Genomic DNA, 19,735 nt, shown 5'->3' on the forward strand with positions numbered 1-19,735 from the left:
ACAGGACAAGGATCCAGTCTGAATGAGGTCTGTGTAGCAGTGGAATGGAAAGGGATACTTAGAGACCTTATATACTTATATGCTGAAGCAAACAGGATTTTCAGTCATTACTTTTGCAAGCTTCAGCAAGAGCTACCCTTGGAATCTGCTGAAGACTTCATCGTACTGCACTACATAAATGCAGTGGTTTCAGTGACACCTGTAGCTGCAGTCAAGGCAATAGTCCATGCTAAACTGATCTGTCCACAGAAAGGAAAAAAAAAGTATGAAACCAAAGATACTTAATCACTGAAAGGCAAGTCTTTTTGGCTGACCTTGTTCATAAAGTAACTGCCTAGAGATGACACTGCAGCTTTAAAGCCAAGCTGGTCTAGCTTACAAATGCACAAACTCCTCTTTAGACTAAGTAGCGTAAAAGCCTCTTCATCTTCTTAGATGGAAACTAAGACAACAAATGACAGAAATATCTAAAATGGGAGGTTTTATGTTACACAGATTTTGCTACTGTAGCTGGCCAGAATGGAGTGTCCATTGAGGGTAGGAAGAATATGTACTTCAAAAATAGTTGATGGCTTTGAAAATTCTTTGCACCCATCATCCTTTTCACTTGCTTTTCAGAGAATCTCAAAATTCTTTGGAAATGCTTAGAATCCTTTTATGTCTAGTTGTGCAATGCAGTGCTGCTAGGAGCTGCAAAACTCATGTACACACTTAGCAGATTAATTTTTAAGGAAACTACAGCACTAGACATGGTGTTCAAAATAATACTGTATGCTGTAATGCAGACTAGCTCACTATGGTTCAGCAACAGTAGAAGCTGTAGTGTAAACAGGGCTCAGGCTTTTACCACTGTGTTTTTCTACACCAGGGATACATTACACTGTAATAAAAATGCCTACGCCCTGTCTGTACTACAACTGCCTTGTTTGTTGTCACCAAAAGGGGAACTTCAACTATGAAGTTTTCTAGTGTAGAAGCCTCTGAGGGTGACCAAGCTAATCCTTTTTCCAATATGGCGAACTCCCCAATTTCTTGTTCCCTTTGATTTGGCAAAGCTAAACTCGGAAGGTAGGTCTCTCCATCTGTCAGTTCACCTAACCTGTTCCTGTACAGCTGAACTGTACCATACAGAATATTGGCCAATACTTTGGGATACATTTGTTTGTCAGCATAGTGATCTATTAAATGAGTTCACTCTTTACATTTGTGTAATAAAATTTCCCCATAAAGTTTTGTCTTTGGTAATAGCCAGCTATTGTCAGGCTCTTACTAGAGATTTCCAAAAATGCAGTTTGTTTTGAACAACAAGTAATTTCACCCCTGCAAGAGTGGTACACTAGGGAACCTTATATCCTACAGAATCAGAGAGCGGCAAGACTATGCTCTCATGATTGCACCATCTAAGTGACAATACAAGAACCAAAGAACACTCACTTGTAAATAGCAAGAGAGGAAAGAAAACAAAAATCAGAATTACTTAGAAGAGGGGCAGGCCGAGGGCAGAGTGTCAGTACTGAAACAGAAGCAAAACCTGGACCATTATGTTGGACAAACACTTCTTAAGTTTCCACTAACAGAGCTGCCTAGGAACTAGGAAGCACACTTTTCACTGGCAGACAACATTCATGGTCGAACTCTAAACTGTCTCTGTATTGGTTGGAGAAGCCAGGTCAAAGGAATGTGCACACTGATTTCAGAGTAAGTGGAGGAAAGGTATGCATCCTGAGCCTTTATATCAATTAGGATGCAGTATGAAACCAAACATGCAATCTCTTGGAGGAGCCAAATTCACTTAAATGAAACATTTAACATTACAAGTTTGTAAGCACCAGCAGCCAATAAATCTGAAAAATAAGTTTTATTTTAAACCAGTGGTATTGTGTGACATCATATATGGCAGAACCGATTACAGCAAAGTTCATGGATACAAACAAAATAGCAGAATTTCTTTTTTGACGTGTGTACTTCTGTTCAGAATTCAGGCAGCAGAACAGCACCGCTCTGAAAACAGGGAGTGCGTGCCACGGGAGCTCCCATTAGAGTCTGGACTTTGAAACATTCCCACTCATACATGCAATGTCTATATTTTAAAAAATCTTGAGCAATATTTCTGCATGAAATCACACTGTAGCGTCTACACATAACATGGCTGATAAAAATAGTCTTGCTGTAGGTTTACGGATTTCCATTTAAATACCTGGACTGCAGATCCAGCAGAGAAGGAGGTTTTCTATTGTCAATTTAATTTGGTCAGAGGGAGAGTTCTGTACCCAAGGCATGAAAGAATTGCTCTCTCCACCCCATCCCAAGCTTCTCTAAGAGGGTTTGACCTAAAGAGAGATCACTGGAAAATGTTCGAGGAAAAACTGATGGCTTTATCATCCACCTCCCACCCCTTTGTGCTGCCTCTTTATGCATAGGAATAAATACATTAAAACAGCTGCTCTCAACTCCTATATCAAAGATCCACCAGGATACAAAATACTGCAAAAGCCCTGCTCTTCCCACACAGGAGATGCCTGCAATACATGAACGTATGAAAATGCCTTTTCCCCTATATCCTAAAAAAAGGGCATCTGAGCCACCCAGGACAGCTGCAGTATACAAAATACTGAAAGACACTTTCCTCTCCCCAGTCCCTAAACATGGCCATTTCATTCACACAGGATCCCTGTAAAATACAAAATATTCTAACCAACTTTGTCTTTAACCATACTCCCTGCTCCTGTTTCCTCAGGCAGAGATCAACCCACTAAAATAGCCAAAAAGCTCTTTTCCAGGAGGGTAAAAATAAAATCACCTTATTAAAGTGTTAATTACACATCCACACAGAGACGGACAGTGAAAGGGAGGTTCTGACTTGACGCATGCTTATTCTTTGTTTTGGACTCCAGCATTTCTAAGAAACTTCTTTTTGGGGGCAAAATAACTTCTAAGTTTGGACAATTAAATTGTCTCATGTTTATCTGCTCCTTTAAAGGACTTGATTTATCCTTTACCCTATAAATCCAAATCTTTTGAAACCAGAGAAAAGAAAAAGGTGAATGTTTATCTGTCCCATATGTTTTATCAAAGCTCCCAGAATGGCAGATATCTTCACAATGAGTTGTGCTACAAGAGGGAGGATGCTGTGATTTTCCTACAGCAGAGGAACTCAGTACAGTATTTCATTGGCAGACTTACTGCCCCAGTGCCCTCCTCCAAGATAATGCAACAAAAGTAGGTCTACATGCACATACAGCTACAACATGCAAAAAAACACCCTACCCCATCTTGTTAGGAATAAAGTACACAAGCACACAGACACAGCATGAATCATCTCCAGCCTCTGCCTGTGTCTACTGGGTGCTAATGCTGGGAAGCCTCAGAATGAGAGAAAAAGAAGGAGAAGTATGGTGACTCCCAATCTAAGGGCACACAGTCTGTTGCCTTGGAAAGTATACTTCCTGGTTATAGTGTTCATGCCTGGCGATCTGCAGCCCATGAAAAGCTGTGGGCTCAGAATTCCACTCAAGAATGTTAATTCCAAACTCACTTTCACTCTTTTCCCATTCATTTAAGGCACAAAACATATTTACATTTTCAAACAAATCCTTCTCGTGTTTCAAGAATCAAACCGAGAGTCTGCTGGTACACAATACTGGAAAGAGGCTTTGGATGTAGACAGGCCCTCTGGCATCAAACAGAAAAAGACATCACCCCAAATCTGTTGCTGCAGAAAGCAGGGGGCTCTGTTCAAGTATACAGCTACCTTCCATTATCTATAAAGTCACTTCCTCAGAGGAGAACCATTTTAATGGCAACAAATGTGACTGAGAATTAACTGAGCTTCCCCGCATTATGTCTGCCTTGCCCCAGCAGCAGTGCAAATTGGTTGCTGTCTGTTACTCTGGAAGGGCTTAAAAAAAAAATAAGTGAGTCACAAATAGGTCTTCAGAGGCTTGTCCTAAGCTGTACGCAGAATACAAGATAGCATGCAGCATGTTTACATACAGTCAGCCTTCCTCTCTCCCCCCATTCAATACACACACACACAAACACGCACACAAAACCCCTCCACCAAGGAGAACATCTTTGTGTCAAGAGGCACTTGAATGATATTCGGAGAGTCCCTATGAAAAGGCCTTCCCCTCACAGTGAAGTGGGACAAACAGAAGACAGGCAGTTTCTCAGGACTCCATCTCCTCTTGGTCAAGCGGCGGTGGCACAAAGCTGACTACTTCATCATAAGTCAGACCTGGAGGGGAAAGAGTGACAGACTTAATACAGCAAGATGGCAGTTTTATAACACAGCTTCTGTTGAATTCCAATCCTCAGAGGCACATTTCAAAAAGAAAACATGCTCTAGATATTTTGAGTAAAAAAAGCCAATGGGCTGATATGCCAAATCAGTCTACATCAGAATGTTACTTCCAGAATGCCAGCACGATATACTTTTGCAGTCTCCAAAGGGTTGAACTGCATTGTCTGCATGAACTGATATTTGTATTACCAGCTAGCAAATGACTGTATTCATTCTATACACAGCACGTCACCAGAACAGTACAAGGTATTCCCAATGAATGAAGAGGAAACAAAACTAATGAGATCCCATGTCAGCACACACAACGTTTCTATCAGCTCCCTCTCATGCTCTCCATCTCCAACGGTTTGCTCCAACCAACCACAAAAGCTATAGTTCGATGTTAGCTCATGGCATCTGCTGTAAGATATGCAGCTTGCCTCAGTAATTCCACCTTTCACAAGACTCACTTTTCCATTCCTCAATCTCGAGTTCTCTGCTTTCAAAGGACTGGTCATAGGGGTCTGCCACTGGTTCATCATCTGGGTCATGGTACTGAGAGAAGTAGCCATGGGCCAGTGCCTCAGCTGCAGTAATTCGCTTGTCTGTGTCCAGCACCAGCATCTTCTCCAGCAAGTCCACAGCTATCAGAGCCCCGAGACAGAGAAAAGAATGGAGTTTTACACACACGGAGCCATCAAAACACTTTATTCTAAGTCTCAAGTTTATATAAGTACCACCTAAAGAAGTTTGTAGTTTTTCATGAAACCCCGCCCCCATCCTTTCAAGGTATTTGAGGCATCTCCATATTGAACTACTCTGTAGTCAAAAACAAACATGAGTGAACAAATCTCAGTATTCCAAGATATGCTAGAATTCAGCTTCACACTTCCTCATTTACAGCCAGCAGGAGTGATAGCTTTTAAAATGGCAATTAGTCAAAAAATATACAGCAGTGGATTCTACTTTTAATATAGACACCACCAGCTAGTTGTATGGGACAAAGCCAAGAACAAGTGTTTCTCTCTCCCCTCAGCAAATACTCTGGATTATAATTAAGATCTGTATTAACACAGTGCAGAAGCAGCTCCCCAGAAGTCAGTGCCAAGCAGCTAGCTGAAACATTAACTGGTACATATCTCCTACTTTAGAGGCCCAAATAAAAGTGTCAAGGACTTTAAATTTTATATTTAACTAGCGACTTATACCAGGGATTATTAATATCTGCCACTAAATCCCCTTCCCAGGAGAAGTGCTGCAAGCCTTACCCAGTGGATTGGCACCAATAAACACATTTTCAAAGTTCATCTTTGGCATGTAGGACAAAGACTGGATGTAGTTTCTTGCCTGTGGAAATAAATGTTTTGTTAAAGAACATCTCCCAGCCACCAAGATATGGAGTGCGCCTCAATTTGTCAGAAGTATTTTGTTGTGTATACACTGCCTACTTACTTTGATTCTCCTGCTCTCACCTCTGTGACTCTTATTAGGCACATCAATTTTACCCTCTCTCACCTACCAACCATCCATGGTCGGGGGAAGGGGTTAGAGATAATGACAGTCAGGACTTGCTCCATGGTTTGTGCAAAAGTGGAAACAAAATACAGCCCAGAGATCTATTGCAAAAGCTTACTGCCTCCTCTAAGAGGCATAAGAAGCATATCATATACTGCTATGATATATAGACATCTTCATGGTATCCAGTGGTAAATCATTCAACTGTTAAGTGATATTCTAAAAACAACAACTCATTCAGGTTCTCCTACATCCCAGAGGCCGACAAGTTTAGTCTACACTGTTCTAGTTTGAAATTTGCTTTAAGGTTGTTTTAAAGTCTTGCTGTAGCAGGCAGTTATCTTAGTGCCCATCCCATGCCTCATGCGAGCATTTAGTGAACCCAAGAAGTGGTGACCTGAATCGCAAAGCCCTGTACATCCTGTCAGGTCTCACCTCATGGCTGGGCATCCTGTTAATCAGATATGCAGGGGGTGTTCCCGTCAGACGCATGATCTGCTGAAGCTGGTTAATATCTTAGGTGCCTAGTCAAGGGCTTTGTTAAGAACAGTGCAAAAAATCATTTTAAACATAGAAACACAGCTGCATACACACTATTTCTTCTGCCCCCTCCCCGGCACAGATCAAACAGGCAAGAACCACTCAATCTGTCAGACATACTTGTGAGGTTTTAGCGATGCGGACTAGTGAGCAGCTAAAGCAAGTGATTCCTAATTCTCAATCGCTAATAGCCTGTCAGCACAAACAGGCGTAAGTTTAATAGCCAAACTCAAACTTAATTTACAGATTTGCCTCCTTGAAACTTCTCAACAGTTTACACAAGCTGTTGCATTCACATGTGGCCGCTGAACAAACTGATCCTCTGAACTGACTTTAAATGCATAGCTTTACTGACTTACTGCACAGGAAGCTGTCAAGACCCTTGTGGCCTAGATGCTGGTGATATTAGCTCAGCAACTGGCACCTTCCCTCTGAACAGCTACGCAGGCAGTGTGATATGTGGGTGAGGTGATGGTAGACAACAAATGCAGGGTTAGCAAGACATTAGCATTGCACAAAATCAAATGTTAGCCGATGTCACTGAACAGAAATGGAGAGAGTTTAACAGCAACTAAAATGAGGCAGAAAACCCTGCCGGGGTCAAATGCAAAGAAAAAAGCAAATTCAGAGCTTGTTATAGGAACATCACCCCTGCCCCACACATAAATCCCCATCAATTTAGCTCAAGGTTATCTTCATACAGTACAAAACAGAGCAGTGTCAATACTTTCCTGTATTTTATGCAAAAGATTCTGAGTGTAGACTTAGAAAAAAGGAACTCTGCTTTTCCTTCATAGAAGTAAACCAATGTTGCTCGACTCGGTGCCTATATTCTGAAAAGTCCCTTCTGATATACAAACTAATCTAGCCCCCTTGACCTTCCCCAGACTCTATCACACCCATTGTTCTCACATCACTGGCACAGAGAGTGGCATCACCATCTTCAAATCATGCCTCAAACATTCTCTCTCCACTTCATTTTCTTCCTTCTCAAAATATGGTTTGCAGTGTTGTTGTAGCTGTGTTGGTCCCAGGATATTAAAGAGACAAGGTGGGTGAGGTAATATCTTCTACTGGAATTGGTCCAAGAAAAAGAAAGATTACCTCACTCACCTGGACTTCCCAATATCTGTCGCTTTTTCCTAATGCTATCTCTAAATCTAAAATTCAGGGCTTGTTCATATGAACATTTAGTTTGCAGCAACCTAGTGTGTGTGAATCTATCATGCATTAACCTTCCACTGACAACTGTCCATGCAGACCCTGCTGAGGTCCATTAACAGTTGGTTAATGACCTCTGATCTAGTCCTCATCAGCAGTATCCACACAGATAGTCCATGGCAGATTAAAATTTGATCTTGCTGCAGACTAATTGTTTGTGTAGACAAACCCTGAATTATTCACCTGTTTAACCTAATCCTTCCTTCCTTCACCTCATCCAGCCTCTCCTCAGCCTACAGGTGGTAGTTTCAATGACAGCCAAAATATTCTCCTCCCTTTGGCACCTTTTGTTTCTCCCAATTTGACACCAAACAAAATCAACCACATCCTTGGCCATATCAGTAATTTCTCCTGCAGGATCAACTGCTTAGTCATCAATGCATAATATAAATTTAATCTTCAATTCACCAAAACTGCCCTCTTTTCCACACTACTATAGCTATCACCTCAAGTACTGTACCCTATACCTTCTGCCCTTTGGGTCAAATCCTATCCCTCGGTTCTTCTCCCAAACTTCCGCAGTTCAGAACACTACAACATGCTTGCATACTTGTCAGCTACTTTGACAATCTAGGCACACAGTAGTCCACCTACCCGGAAGTGCCAATATAACATTGAACTTGAACCCTGCAGGACTTGGAGTCATCAACAGGGGAAATATTGATGCACCAAACAAAAAAAAAAGTCATAGTTTAGTAAAGTACTTAGAAAGGCCACTTAGTCCTACAAGACCCCTCTCTAATCTGTAACATTTTAATCATTCTGCAATTTCTAAAGTCACTGAAACTCCTCAGTCAACTCTTCAAACGCTCTCATTGCATGCCTTCATTTAACTACTTTCTCTACCCTTCCTGCCACACACTGCAAAGAGTTTGATACTTTCCTCCATGTAAACAGCTTCCCTTCATTATCACATCACAATCATCTCTATCCTCCTAACTTTATTTCTCTTCAAGTAGACCTACCAGAGGTGAGTATGGGGATAGTTAGTTAACCTCAAGGGCTCTCTTGCATGAAGTTCAGCCGGATCCTAAAATCTATTCTCTCTCTTATTCAACATTTACATGAAGCTGATGGGGAAGCTAGTGAGATATCAATGGGTTGCAACCCACACACTACATCCTTGAAATTCAGCTCCACATCGTTCATCAGTTCAATCACACTGCTTTTTCTGTGTCTGGCTGAGAATCATGGCTAACAGGGCGAAGTCCACTCCAAATTAGTCTGAGGTGATAATGGTAGTCTGAAGAAAACTATCAAAGGAAATGGAGAAGGTGCCCTTTCCGCTGAAATGGGAAGGTCCACCCATCTTTTGTAACTCAGATTTGCGACCTAGGATGCTTATTAGATCCTGGGCTGCTTCTATATATTCAAATACTCAAGTGTATCCAAATAGGCTTCAACTCTATGTCTGAGAAGAGATCTTCGAGCTAACAGTCTGTAAATGAGATATCAGGAGCTGGTGACAGTGGCAGGCCCTCAAGTCTGGAATTCAATTCTTTGCTGTGGCCCTGGCTAAACTATGAAGAAAGTTTGCGTTTAAAAATGTGTTACTTTATCTAACATGTTTTTAAACACAAAGAAATTAAGGTTGACCATGACAAGCTAACATCTTTAAAAGTGTTAAATCTTGTCTAAACCAGTCTTTAGAGTCATGTTAATACATCCATATTACCTAATGTGTTTTAAAACAACCTGTTTCTCTAGTCTAGACAAGGCCAGTGTTTTTACTTACTGATCTTCTCAAGATCCTGCAAGGCACATTTATTCAGGCTTTTTCTGAAAGGGAGATATTGCCATTTTTATGCCGTTTTCCCCACATATTCATTTAAATTGTGATGTAGTTTTTAAATTCCACCCAGCTCCTGCTAAAATTGCCAATATTCCCCCACCAAAACTGCTCACTCTAAACTGCTCACCTCCACTCTAGAGACCATATCTCTACATCTCTTCACAACTCCCATAAGCATAACTATCCCTGTCATGCTAAAAACCTATCACATCACAAAGAAACCCACCAAATCAAATTGCTATTAGCTATCTCAGCACAATACTGGAGGAAAATTTCATCTCTTCAATAGCTTCACCATGTGAGCCATCCATGAATGCCAGTTGGTTACTGCACCCTCCCCTCAGTCTTTGACCATAATGTAATGCGGCTCCAGGCACCAGCACAACAAGCGCGTGGCTGGGGCAGCAAGCCAGGGGCGGGGCGGCATGCCGATCGTCGTGAGAGCGGCAGTCAGGGAACCATCAGTGTTTCTGCGGGAGGTCCGCTGGTCCCGCGGCTTTGGCGACGTGTATGCAGAAGTCGCGGGACCGGCAGATCACCTGCAGAACCGCCACCGAATCCGCGTGACTGGTGGACCTCCCGCAGAAATGGCGCCGAAGGCTGCCTGACTGCCGTGCTTGGGGCGGCAAAAAACATAGAGCCGCCTCTGCCTCTAGTGTATCTGCACCCCAGGTTTTGCTTTACTCAAAGGAGACAATACTACACCACTATAGAAGGATCCCATAAGGCTTTGTTCTCAACCCTCTTCTCCTCTCCATCTACCACCCCTTACTAGTGTTCAGCATTTCATAAACATTCCAGTACCATTTTTATGTTGAGGTCAGTGAAAACGTGAGCAAAGTGTTCTCTCTCAATTTACCCTCTGCCTACCTGCTCGAACACATCACTCAATTCTTGCTTAACTTCCTTCAATCACCATAAAAGATGGCTATCCTCTTACTTGACAAGGGGAATACCATTAATTACATCTATCTAGCTCATCTCAATTCTGAACATGAGTTCACTTCTCAGATTTGTAATAGTGCAGTCACTCAGATACATTTTCTCTGCAAGTCTGAGTACTGTAACTTCAACAAAATGACAGCTACAGTGATACTCATTCTGTGAATTGCTCACTGATTTCATGTCTTATTGTAAGTCCTTTTATGTCCTCCCCCAAATTTGCCCATGCCCAAAGTTCTGTTGATTCACAATGCTTCAGCCCACCAGATCTTCAGGACACCTCTTGGCCACCGAGTTCTAGTTTGCCCTATACCTGACCTGCTCATCTGCCAGTTCTGGCCTCATCTGATTTCTCGCACGTCTGATAGAGGTCAAACCTTTCTGCTCCCACATATGATACCGTATATGAAATAATCTACTCATCCCCCACCAAACTGATCCTCTGATTCTTTAACAAGTACCTCAGTACCACTTTTCTGCAGCTTGCCACTAGAAACCTGTAAGCTAGTTCATTACATCAGTACTTACTATGCATTAGCAACCCATTAGCTTCTGCTACTCCCCCCCTTCCCCATATACTCTCTTAAAAAAAAAAAGGCATATCCCCTTGGTGTAACTTCTGTGTATTTTAATTTTGTGAACAGGTAAAATTAAGTGTGATTTATTTTATACTTTGCCTCCCCAAATTGGTTCATAATCCAGGAACAAACATTTGTACATGGCAAAGGTGGTAGGAAAGACTGAAGACACTGGTCACCATTTAAACAAGAGTCTGTCTAAATAAAGCTTCAGTGGTCATAGATAACATGCATGCTGGCAAAAGTACATTGCAAATTAACACATACATTAGCACAGCATGACTGTTTGAAGTGGCTAGGCTGGCTGTGTACTTCTTCCATGGTGGCCATCTCTTTCCTAATTTAGCACCTGCAATGCAGTTTGGATTTAATGCTCTGAAAACAAAAGTCTCAGTGGTGGCAGCAGCTCATTCTGATGTCATATGAAAGACTGCTTTGGGAAGAACACACAAACTCCCATAGAGAAATTGCACATGCTTAGATGTCATGCTCATTTTTGAATGGGATCATTTGCCCACAGAGAGTCCCTTGGATAGGCAATCTGGAGAAACAGTTATTGGTGTAAGTCCCAAGATCCCAACCATAAGAGGTGCTTCTCCAGTAGTGTCTGCCCGTGTGATCCTTTGTGAAGTACAGACCCACAAAAAGAAGTCAGGAAAACGTAAAGTGAGATGGGAAAGAGGAGTTCACACCATGGGTAGGGAAGGAGGAAGAGAGATCAGGTGAAATATGAATGCACGGACACCCCAAGGGAGAAAAATGAAAAAGGAAAAAAAGACCAAAAATCCAGAAAAAAGATCACAAAGTACAGACAGACTACAAGAGGGCAGAACAGAGGTAGAACACTGACTCCCAAAAGGGCATATATTACAATCAAAGTATAAACTCACAGACTCTGAGGAGATTTTCTTCAAAAGCTCAGGCCCTGGGGTTCCAACGAGTCTCAAAATGAGCTTCAACTGATCAATATCTAATGGTGAACCATAAAGGAAAATGCTGGGACAAATCAAAATGAAAAGAAGTTCAGAGTATCAGCCTAATGAAGCTGGAGAGTTAAGGTCTAACAAGACCTTATCTGAATAGTCATTTTAAGCAAACTTTATACATTCCTTCTGTATAAAGTTAAACATCCCCACACAATGCACTTGTGCCTAAATCATTTACATTAAACCACTGGACCACAAATGTGCACACATGCATTGAGCAGAGTTGATCACTTACACTTGACTGCCATGAACAATGCACAGCAGACATTAAAGACAAAACTTTTGTCTCACCGGCAAGGCTTAGTTCACATGCTCACTCCACCCTTTAACATCCACCCAGAGCTTTAGTAGTTAGCAATATTAAGCATGTTAGTAATAGATGCAGTAAAGCAGAAGGCTGGCAAGTGTAGGTGCTAGTATGCAACAATACATGGCCATTTGCAATACACGGCTGAGATAGTCTGACCACTTGTGACTAACTCCGGATGTCACAGAATGACTGGAACTTGCTTGCTGTCTAGAGTTGTTCTAGCAACCTAAAAACTGATCAGGTGCACCTTCTCCCACTTCCCATGCTACACGCTAAACTGCAGAACATTGAAGTGGCCAACATAGCCAGCAGAGGGTGCTTACTTCCTACTGGCTTCTTTTAGAAAATATGAAGGGGACTACATCATCTTGTTTCAACACTGCTGCCAAAATAAAACAAAAACAAACTAACAGGCAGAAGCTTTGCAAAAATAGGGCCTGAAAGTCCCCAAAGCTGTATATTTGTATGATGAAAAGCTTTGTGCTTCCAATGGGACTGCTGATCTAGAATGGACACAATGCCCAGTCCAAAACAGAGCTACCATCAGGTCCTTTAGACAACTGATCTGCTCTCTTTGAAAAGGCAGAAAAATCTTTACGAAATCTGAAAAAATGTACATGGAGAAATCTGTTAAAATACTATCAGAGGGGTAGCCGTGTTAGTCTGGATCTGTAGAAAGCAACAAAGAGTCCTGTGGCACCTTATAGACTAACAGAAGTACTGGAGCATAAGCTTTCGTGGGTGAATACCCACTTCTCAGGACTCTTTGTCACTTGTTAAAATACTGTTACAGGTCTGATAGTCACAAGAATAAAGAGCCAGACTGGAAGTCAACTTTTTAAAAAATTGGGAGCAATCTTATTCCATCTCTATATTGCTCTAGTATGCTGCAGTCCAAATCCCATTAGTGATTTCAGACTACATCATTCAAGTTTGTTTCTGGAATATGATACCCTTAAAATTCCATTAACATAGTTATGGGTTTTCCTTTAAATACAAGATAATCATCTTTTTAGGCAGCATTGTTCACCGCAAGGGAAACAATGCCATGCAGATCTCATAAATGCAGTTGCAATTGTATCTCACTACATGGCATCTCTTTACTCAAATGCCACAAAGCATACATTACTACTGAGTATTCTTACAACTTGCATTTTGCACATATTAGAGTACAATTCTTACTACAAAAGTCTTCAAGTGGTAGAAACATTTAAATGAAAATTTGCCCAAGCCCAGGGGTTGTTTTCAAATACTTATTTTTAAAAGGAGCCTTGTACTCCCAAAATGCATCTGCTGATATTAGGGACTCATTGCATATCCAATTCTACTTGTTAAAGCCATACTTTGACTAAAGCTTGGTCTACAATAAATGCATCTAAAATGGCTAGAAAAATCTATGCTATAATATGCTTTGACAAACAGATGAGTTGATGTTTCATTTACTTTCAAAAAGTTCACTTTGATTAAATTGATTGTTTATCAAGTTTGAATCAAAACAGGCACTCAAACATTACAGCTAATGATCACATACATGTACCTGTAATCACTGAACTGCACACTCTTAGGCATCAAAATTTATGGAATCAGAGATTTCTGTCATATAATTAGCAGAAGACTGCTATAGTTAATACAATCAGTTATATTTAAATGGCCCTGATGAAAATCAATTTAAGACAGCCATTACACCCTTCACTCATGCTCTTTTGCAAGAAAAACATTTGTGCAAGCTAAGGACTGCCTGCATGCCTTCATTTTGAGTTTGATATTCGTTGGTTTATTTGTATTTTTTAATTTAAATTCCTTTTTGTGTGTGTTTCAAAATCAAGTTTAAGACTATCAGAATTATGGATTTGGGCTGCTATTTAAAACGCATTACCTAAAAGGAGACATTATGGTACTGAAGTTGAAATATAGAGCCAGAATGAAGTGTGTATGTTTATGCACATTAAAGAAATATGGGAATAGTTGCTGTGCATGTAGATTCATTGAGTTTAAGACCTAAGGGGATCATAGGACCCTCCTGTATAATAGTCAGTCACTAAAGACAAAACAGAGGCCATGACCACTTGTGATCATTAAAGACTCCATGACTTTTTATTAAGCGAAACAGTAATGTCCTGGATGTCTTGAGTAAATTCAAAATGTCAAAAGTATTCTGAAAGATCTAAATATTCCCTGAAGTTTTAGCTGAGCAAGATCTTCACTTTTTGTCCTAAAGTACTAGAGCATTGCTGTGCTCTTGTGGATGCCAGAGAAGATACCCATGTATAATTTACAAATGCAGGACATGTCCATTTAGGGAAGTCTACATCAGTGTTGTTATATCCTTGGGGCAGCCGGTGTAGGAAGCAATCACTTGAGGCCAGAGAGCAGACAGCTAACCAAAACCTCCATTTTATTTACAGACACAGAGAGCTCACTCAGCCGGTTGAAACCGGCTGAGCTATCCCTTAATAGTCTAACTCAGTTGCCATAGTAACAAAACCCATGACAACCAAATACACAACAAGTGTGTTTGAACCTGGGTGGATACACCTGCCCAGATATCCCTAATCTAGATAAACCCAAGTATTCTGGCATCTAATCTTGAAAGAAATGTGCAATATTAATGTTAAATTTGCCCAGTGTTATTTTAAGATGCAAAAAAGGCTTGATTTACAAGTGTGAAAGAACTGAACTAAAGTGAGAGTCAGAAGCATTTTTTTTATTTTGGTAGTTACACTTTAAAAACTCAATAACTATTTGACACTTACAAAGTTGATTTGATCTATTTTATTAAAAATAGATCCAGTATATAATTTTATAAATAAAGAAAAATATTTACTACGGTGTCTAAATTTTAAGATCCTCTTATTTTTAAATCTTACCTGATAAAGAAAAGATGATCAAAAGAAGAACTGCAATAGTGCTAGGGTCTGAACTCCTTAACTGGATTACCCATTCACAACAAACCCAGAGTGCAGGCTTTGATCTGGTGTGTGAATACAGGTGTGCAGATGACGCTATTGCACATAGTGTGCTGTCTGCCGTGTCAACCCTATTCTCAGGAGATATCAAGGTATTAGAAGTTACTAGAAATTTCCAAAGTGTATTACACTTCACGTACCTTGGTAGCTCCCAAAAGCAAAACTAACGTGCTGAGTGGACATTGCAGCATGCAAACACGTGAACTATTCCATCTAGTTTAGGCCTACCATCTGTACCCCACTGAATTACAAGCATAGCCTTAACTAATGGGGCAAGTGGTGTCGGAGTGAAGTGAACTCTGAACAGTTACACACCAAACTAACAAAGTTAGTAAACACACAAAGCAAAACAAAAACAAAACAAAAAAACTCACAAGAAGAAAAGTGCATGGAAAGGGAAAGCAGAGCATGCAAACCTCAAAAGGGATCGCCACAGGCTCTCCGAGGACTCAAGTCCCAATGATCCTGAAATGCAGAAAACAATCAATCTTCCATCATCATCAGCAGACACTGCAAGATTACAGGAGCTTATCCACGCAAAGCATGTCCAAAGAATACTTGAGAGGTAGACAAGCAGAGCAAAATGTACCAAGAGACCATGTAATTTCCAAATGGTTCATTTTCAACATGAAACTTCTGTAGAACAGCACGTGATTGGACGGCAAAAAAATTATATATATATTCATCACAGAATTTAAAGGGATACAGTCAATTTAACAATCAGAGAAATATAATTTTGTCTATATTGTTATAACGAACTTCCAAGATTGCCAACAGTGAAAGAAATGTTTGTTTCCTTTTGCACATGACAGTACTTTGTACAGAGAAAACAGCAAATCCGCTTCCTCTCTTATTTGTGTGGAACAGTCACACTGAAAAAGCGGAGATAAAAATATTTTTAATCAATGGGAAAATATGCTTGTAAAAGCACAAATATTAGTATTAAACATAAGGGAAGATTACAAATATCTGAAATCACTTAATTCATTTTCTGAAGATGACTGAATTTCAAGAGGACAGTGAATGATTAATCTGATTATGTGTGACAGTGAGAAATTAAGGTTTTCAGTCAATTACAGTCCTTGATCCTATTCCCATGACCCCAAAATCTTCTGCATCTGTTGATTATTTCCCTACAACTCTTCCCTCATCAAAAAAGATTTTACTAACTTTAGAACCTCACATTTGATCTCTGAGTTTCACCCCAAAGGTAACCAAGATGAAGAAAACACTTTAGAGACTTAATGTTCCCACTGTACATATAATTATAGAAACTATGGCTAATCACTTGAATAATAAACCCCCAATGCTGAACACGTTGGGAGCTCAGGGCACTGATCTTAACAAATGCAGAAGATCTGGGTGTGTCACTACCTTTAGTTCCTTATTGCTGCCTATGCAGGACCAAGTCAAGGTTTGGGAGGGTGCTAGCCCCCTTTTATATCTTTGGCATGGGGCGTAAAGGCTTAAGTAAGGTACACACAACCCCCAACAGATACTGTTTTCCAGAACATGCTAATCTAACGTGCATAGGATATGCATGTCACTTAAGGTGAGGATCCATGCAGGCAATGCTCAAAGAACTACTAAAGGCTTTCTATATCTGTGGAGGAGGTGTGGGAAGGGCCTCGATACCGTTATATAAAATCAAGCACTGATTAGGAGAAAAGCATCATGATGCGACAAATCATCAACATGTGTGAAAGAATGCAAGCGTTCAAGACAGAGAATTGCAAGTATCTGCAGGAAATATATAAACTAGTAAAGCACCTTAGCATGACACAGGAAAGGACAGGATTTCCTAAAATCAAACAGTTATATGCCTATAATGCATATTTTAAAAAGTCAGAGGAAAGTCTCTCAGACTTGGAAGGAGAGATTTATCGATTTTGCTCAGTACAGTAAAGTACACACTGAGACGTATTTCCTGGCATTTAACAAAACATCTAACTCATATAACAGCACTTTTCACTAGTACATTTCAAAGCACTTTATAAAGGAACTAACATCCCCAGTTTACAGAGGGGGAAAACGAGACACAGAGAGCTGAAGTTACTTGCCCAAGGTTACCCAGAAGGCCAAATGGCAGCCCCAGTTCCCCTGAGTTCCAGTCCAGTGTTCTATCCATTAGGCCACACTGCTTCTTTTATATTGCAAATCCTATTTGAGACATTTTAATTACACGTCTTTGTAGCTTTTTTGGTTACATCTGGCAGAAGAGACATCATCTGAAGTATAAGCAACCTTTGTTAGAGACTCTGAATCAGTATTCTCCTGTTTATATTCTGAATTCAGGGTGCCAGTGATTCCAGGGTCAAATGTCAACAGCAGTGATATTTTTGCTGATAGAGCTATTCTGGTTTATTTTTCTGCAGCAAAAAGCCAAGTGTCCAAGCCAGACCACCTGATAAATTGGTTGTCAGCAATTAGGTAGTCAAAATGGGGAGACAGTAGTTTTTGTCTATTTCTCTCTTCTAGACCCCAGACAAGGAGGAGGGTGGGGGAGAGAGAGAGAAGCAGAACTGGGGATCAAGTAGCCCAACTGAAAAGAGGGGAGGGGAAAAGGAGATGATGACTGATGTTGAATGAGAGCATATTTAGCAAATTTAGAGGGATGAGTGAGATCACAGTTATTAGGGAAGGAAAGGAAGTAGATAATGCAAAACAAGGAGAGGAAGAAGGATGGAATAGTAAGACACACTGGAGGAGGAAGAGAAAACATACAACAGAAGATGACACAAGTGTAATGAAAGGAAAAAGGCAATTAAGTTTTTTTTTTTTTTTAAGACCTAGGAAAGTGCTTTCCAAGACAACATCTTAAATAGTAAGTTAACATATTAAACATTTATAGAAAACTGAATGACAATATGTTCCAGTAAATAGATGTAACTGTTAGTGCTTATGCAGACACACTACAATCGAATGTGTGGTGTGGGGGGAGTTTTGGTGAAAGGTGGTTAATCTCTGTCAAAATCCATCCCTATATTTAGATGTTAGTCAATCACCTCTGCCAGGGATGATGTTTATCCCTAGTAATTTAATAGCTATACTAAAGTTTTTTTTCTTTGAAACATACCAATTTGTTCTAAATACAGTTGAACCCTGTTATGTCGCCGGCCTAGGGGTTTGCCAAAAAGCGTCGAGATAACCGATGATCGAGATAAACCCCTATCCACCCCCCCACCCCTGAACTCCCCTGCCCTCTCTCCAACACCCCCTCCCTGCCCCCTTACCGCGGTGCCTGCACGTGGCTGGATCCGGCTAAGCGGGACGGGGAAGCGGGACCAGGCGGCCGTGGACGGGGACCCGGAGCCGGGCAGCCAAAGAAGCGGGACCCGGTAAGCGGGCCGGGCGGCAGGCGAAGCCGGACCGGGTAAGCGGGGCCGGGCGGCAGGCGAAGCGGGGACCGGGTAAGCGGGGCCGGGCGGGCGGCAGGCGAAGCGGGGACCGGGTAAGCGGGGCCGGGCGGCAGGCGAAGCGGGGACCGGGTAAGCGGGGCCGGGCGGGCGGGCGGCAGGCGAAGCGGGGACCGGGTAAGCGGGGCCGGGCGGCAGGCGAAGCGGGGACCGGGTAAGCGGGGCCGGGCGGCCGGGCGGCGAAGCGGGGACCGGGGCCGGGCGGGGGCGGGCGGCAGGTGAAGCGGGGACCGGGGAAGCGGGGCCGGGCGGGCAGCGAAGCAGGGACCGGGGAAGCGGAGCCGGGCGGGCGGCAGGCGAAGCGGGGACCGGGGAAGCGGGGCCGGGCGGGCGGGCGGGCGGCGAAGCGGGGACCGGGGAAGCGGGGCCGGGTGGACGGGCGGGCGGGGAACCGCGGGGCTGGGGAGCCGGGGAGCGGGCGGCCGGGGACGCGGGGAGCCGGGCGGCCGGGGACGCGGGGAGCCGGGCGTCTGGGGAACAGCGCGGCTGGGGAGCCAGGGAGCGGGCGGCTGGGGACACGGTGGGTCGGGGACGCGGGGAGCCGGGCGGCTGGGGAACCGCGCGGCTGGGGAGCCGGGGCCAGGGCAGGAGTCGCGTGGCCGGGGAGGGATGCAGGAGCCGGGCAGGGCCGCCGCCGGAGTTACAGTCGAACCCATTTATCTCGACCTCGGTTAGTGGCAAATTCGGCGCTCTTCTGTGCTCGAGATATTAGGGTTCGGCGAGATTAAAGAATCGACATAACCAATGAGAAACCGATAAGACAAAGAGGGAGTTTGGCGGTTCCACTTCTAAAACGTCGACTTAATAGGATTGGCAAGTTAACCGAGGTCGAGATAAATGGGTTCGACTGTAGTAGTTTTTTTGTTCTAATTCCCTGGGGAAGATATTTCTAGATCAGTGATCTCCAACCTTTTTACACCCAAGATCACTTTTTGAATCTAATGGCAACCCAGGATCTACCCTGCCCCTTCCCCGATGCCCCACCCCACTCACTCCATCCCCCCACCCTCCGTCGCTTGCTGTCCCCCACCCTCACTCACTGTCATCGGTTTAGGGCAGGGAGTTGGCATTCAGGAAGAGGTGTGGGATCCGGGCTGGGACGAGGGGTTCACAGTGTGGGAGGGGGCTCTGGGCTGAGCCTGGGGCAGGGATGTAGGAGGGGGTGAGAGCCCTGGGAGGGAGTTTGC

The 19,735-nt window shown here is 42.6% G+C and overlaps 1 protein-coding gene across 3 annotated transcripts in view; it reads right to left on the reverse strand.

The window, feature by feature from the left end:
- Nucleotides 1-1,839: 1,839 nt before the first annotated feature.
- The window catches only part of MAPK14 (mitogen-activated protein kinase 14), a 56,577-nt gene continuing 38,681 nt past the window's right edge, over nt 1,840-19,735 (reverse strand). For 2 of the 3 annotated variants that reach the window (XM_045013965.1, XM_045013962.1), the window contains exons 9-12: nt 6,233-6,312; nt 5,551-5,629; nt 4,753-4,926; nt 1,840-4,237 (exon numbers count right to left, since the gene is read on the reverse strand). In XM_045013965.1, coding sequence (XP_044869900.1) covers nt 4,170-4,237; nt 4,753-4,926; nt 5,551-5,629; nt 6,233-6,312 — 401 coding nt within the window. In that variant the 3' untranslated portion in view covers nt 1,840-4,169. Of the gene's footprint in view, nt 4,238-4,752; nt 4,927-5,550; nt 5,630-6,232; nt 6,313-11,760; nt 11,841-19,735 lie in introns of all 3 variants that reach the window. The other variant, XM_045013963.1, reaches the window with a different exon arrangement.

Source organism: Mauremys mutica, chromosome 4 (assembly GCF_020497125.1).
Source record: "Mauremys mutica isolate MM-2020 ecotype Southern chromosome 4, ASM2049712v1, whole genome shotgun sequence".
In the NCBI taxonomy this organism is placed as follows: Eukaryota; Metazoa; Chordata; order Testudines; family Geoemydidae; genus Mauremys; species Mauremys mutica.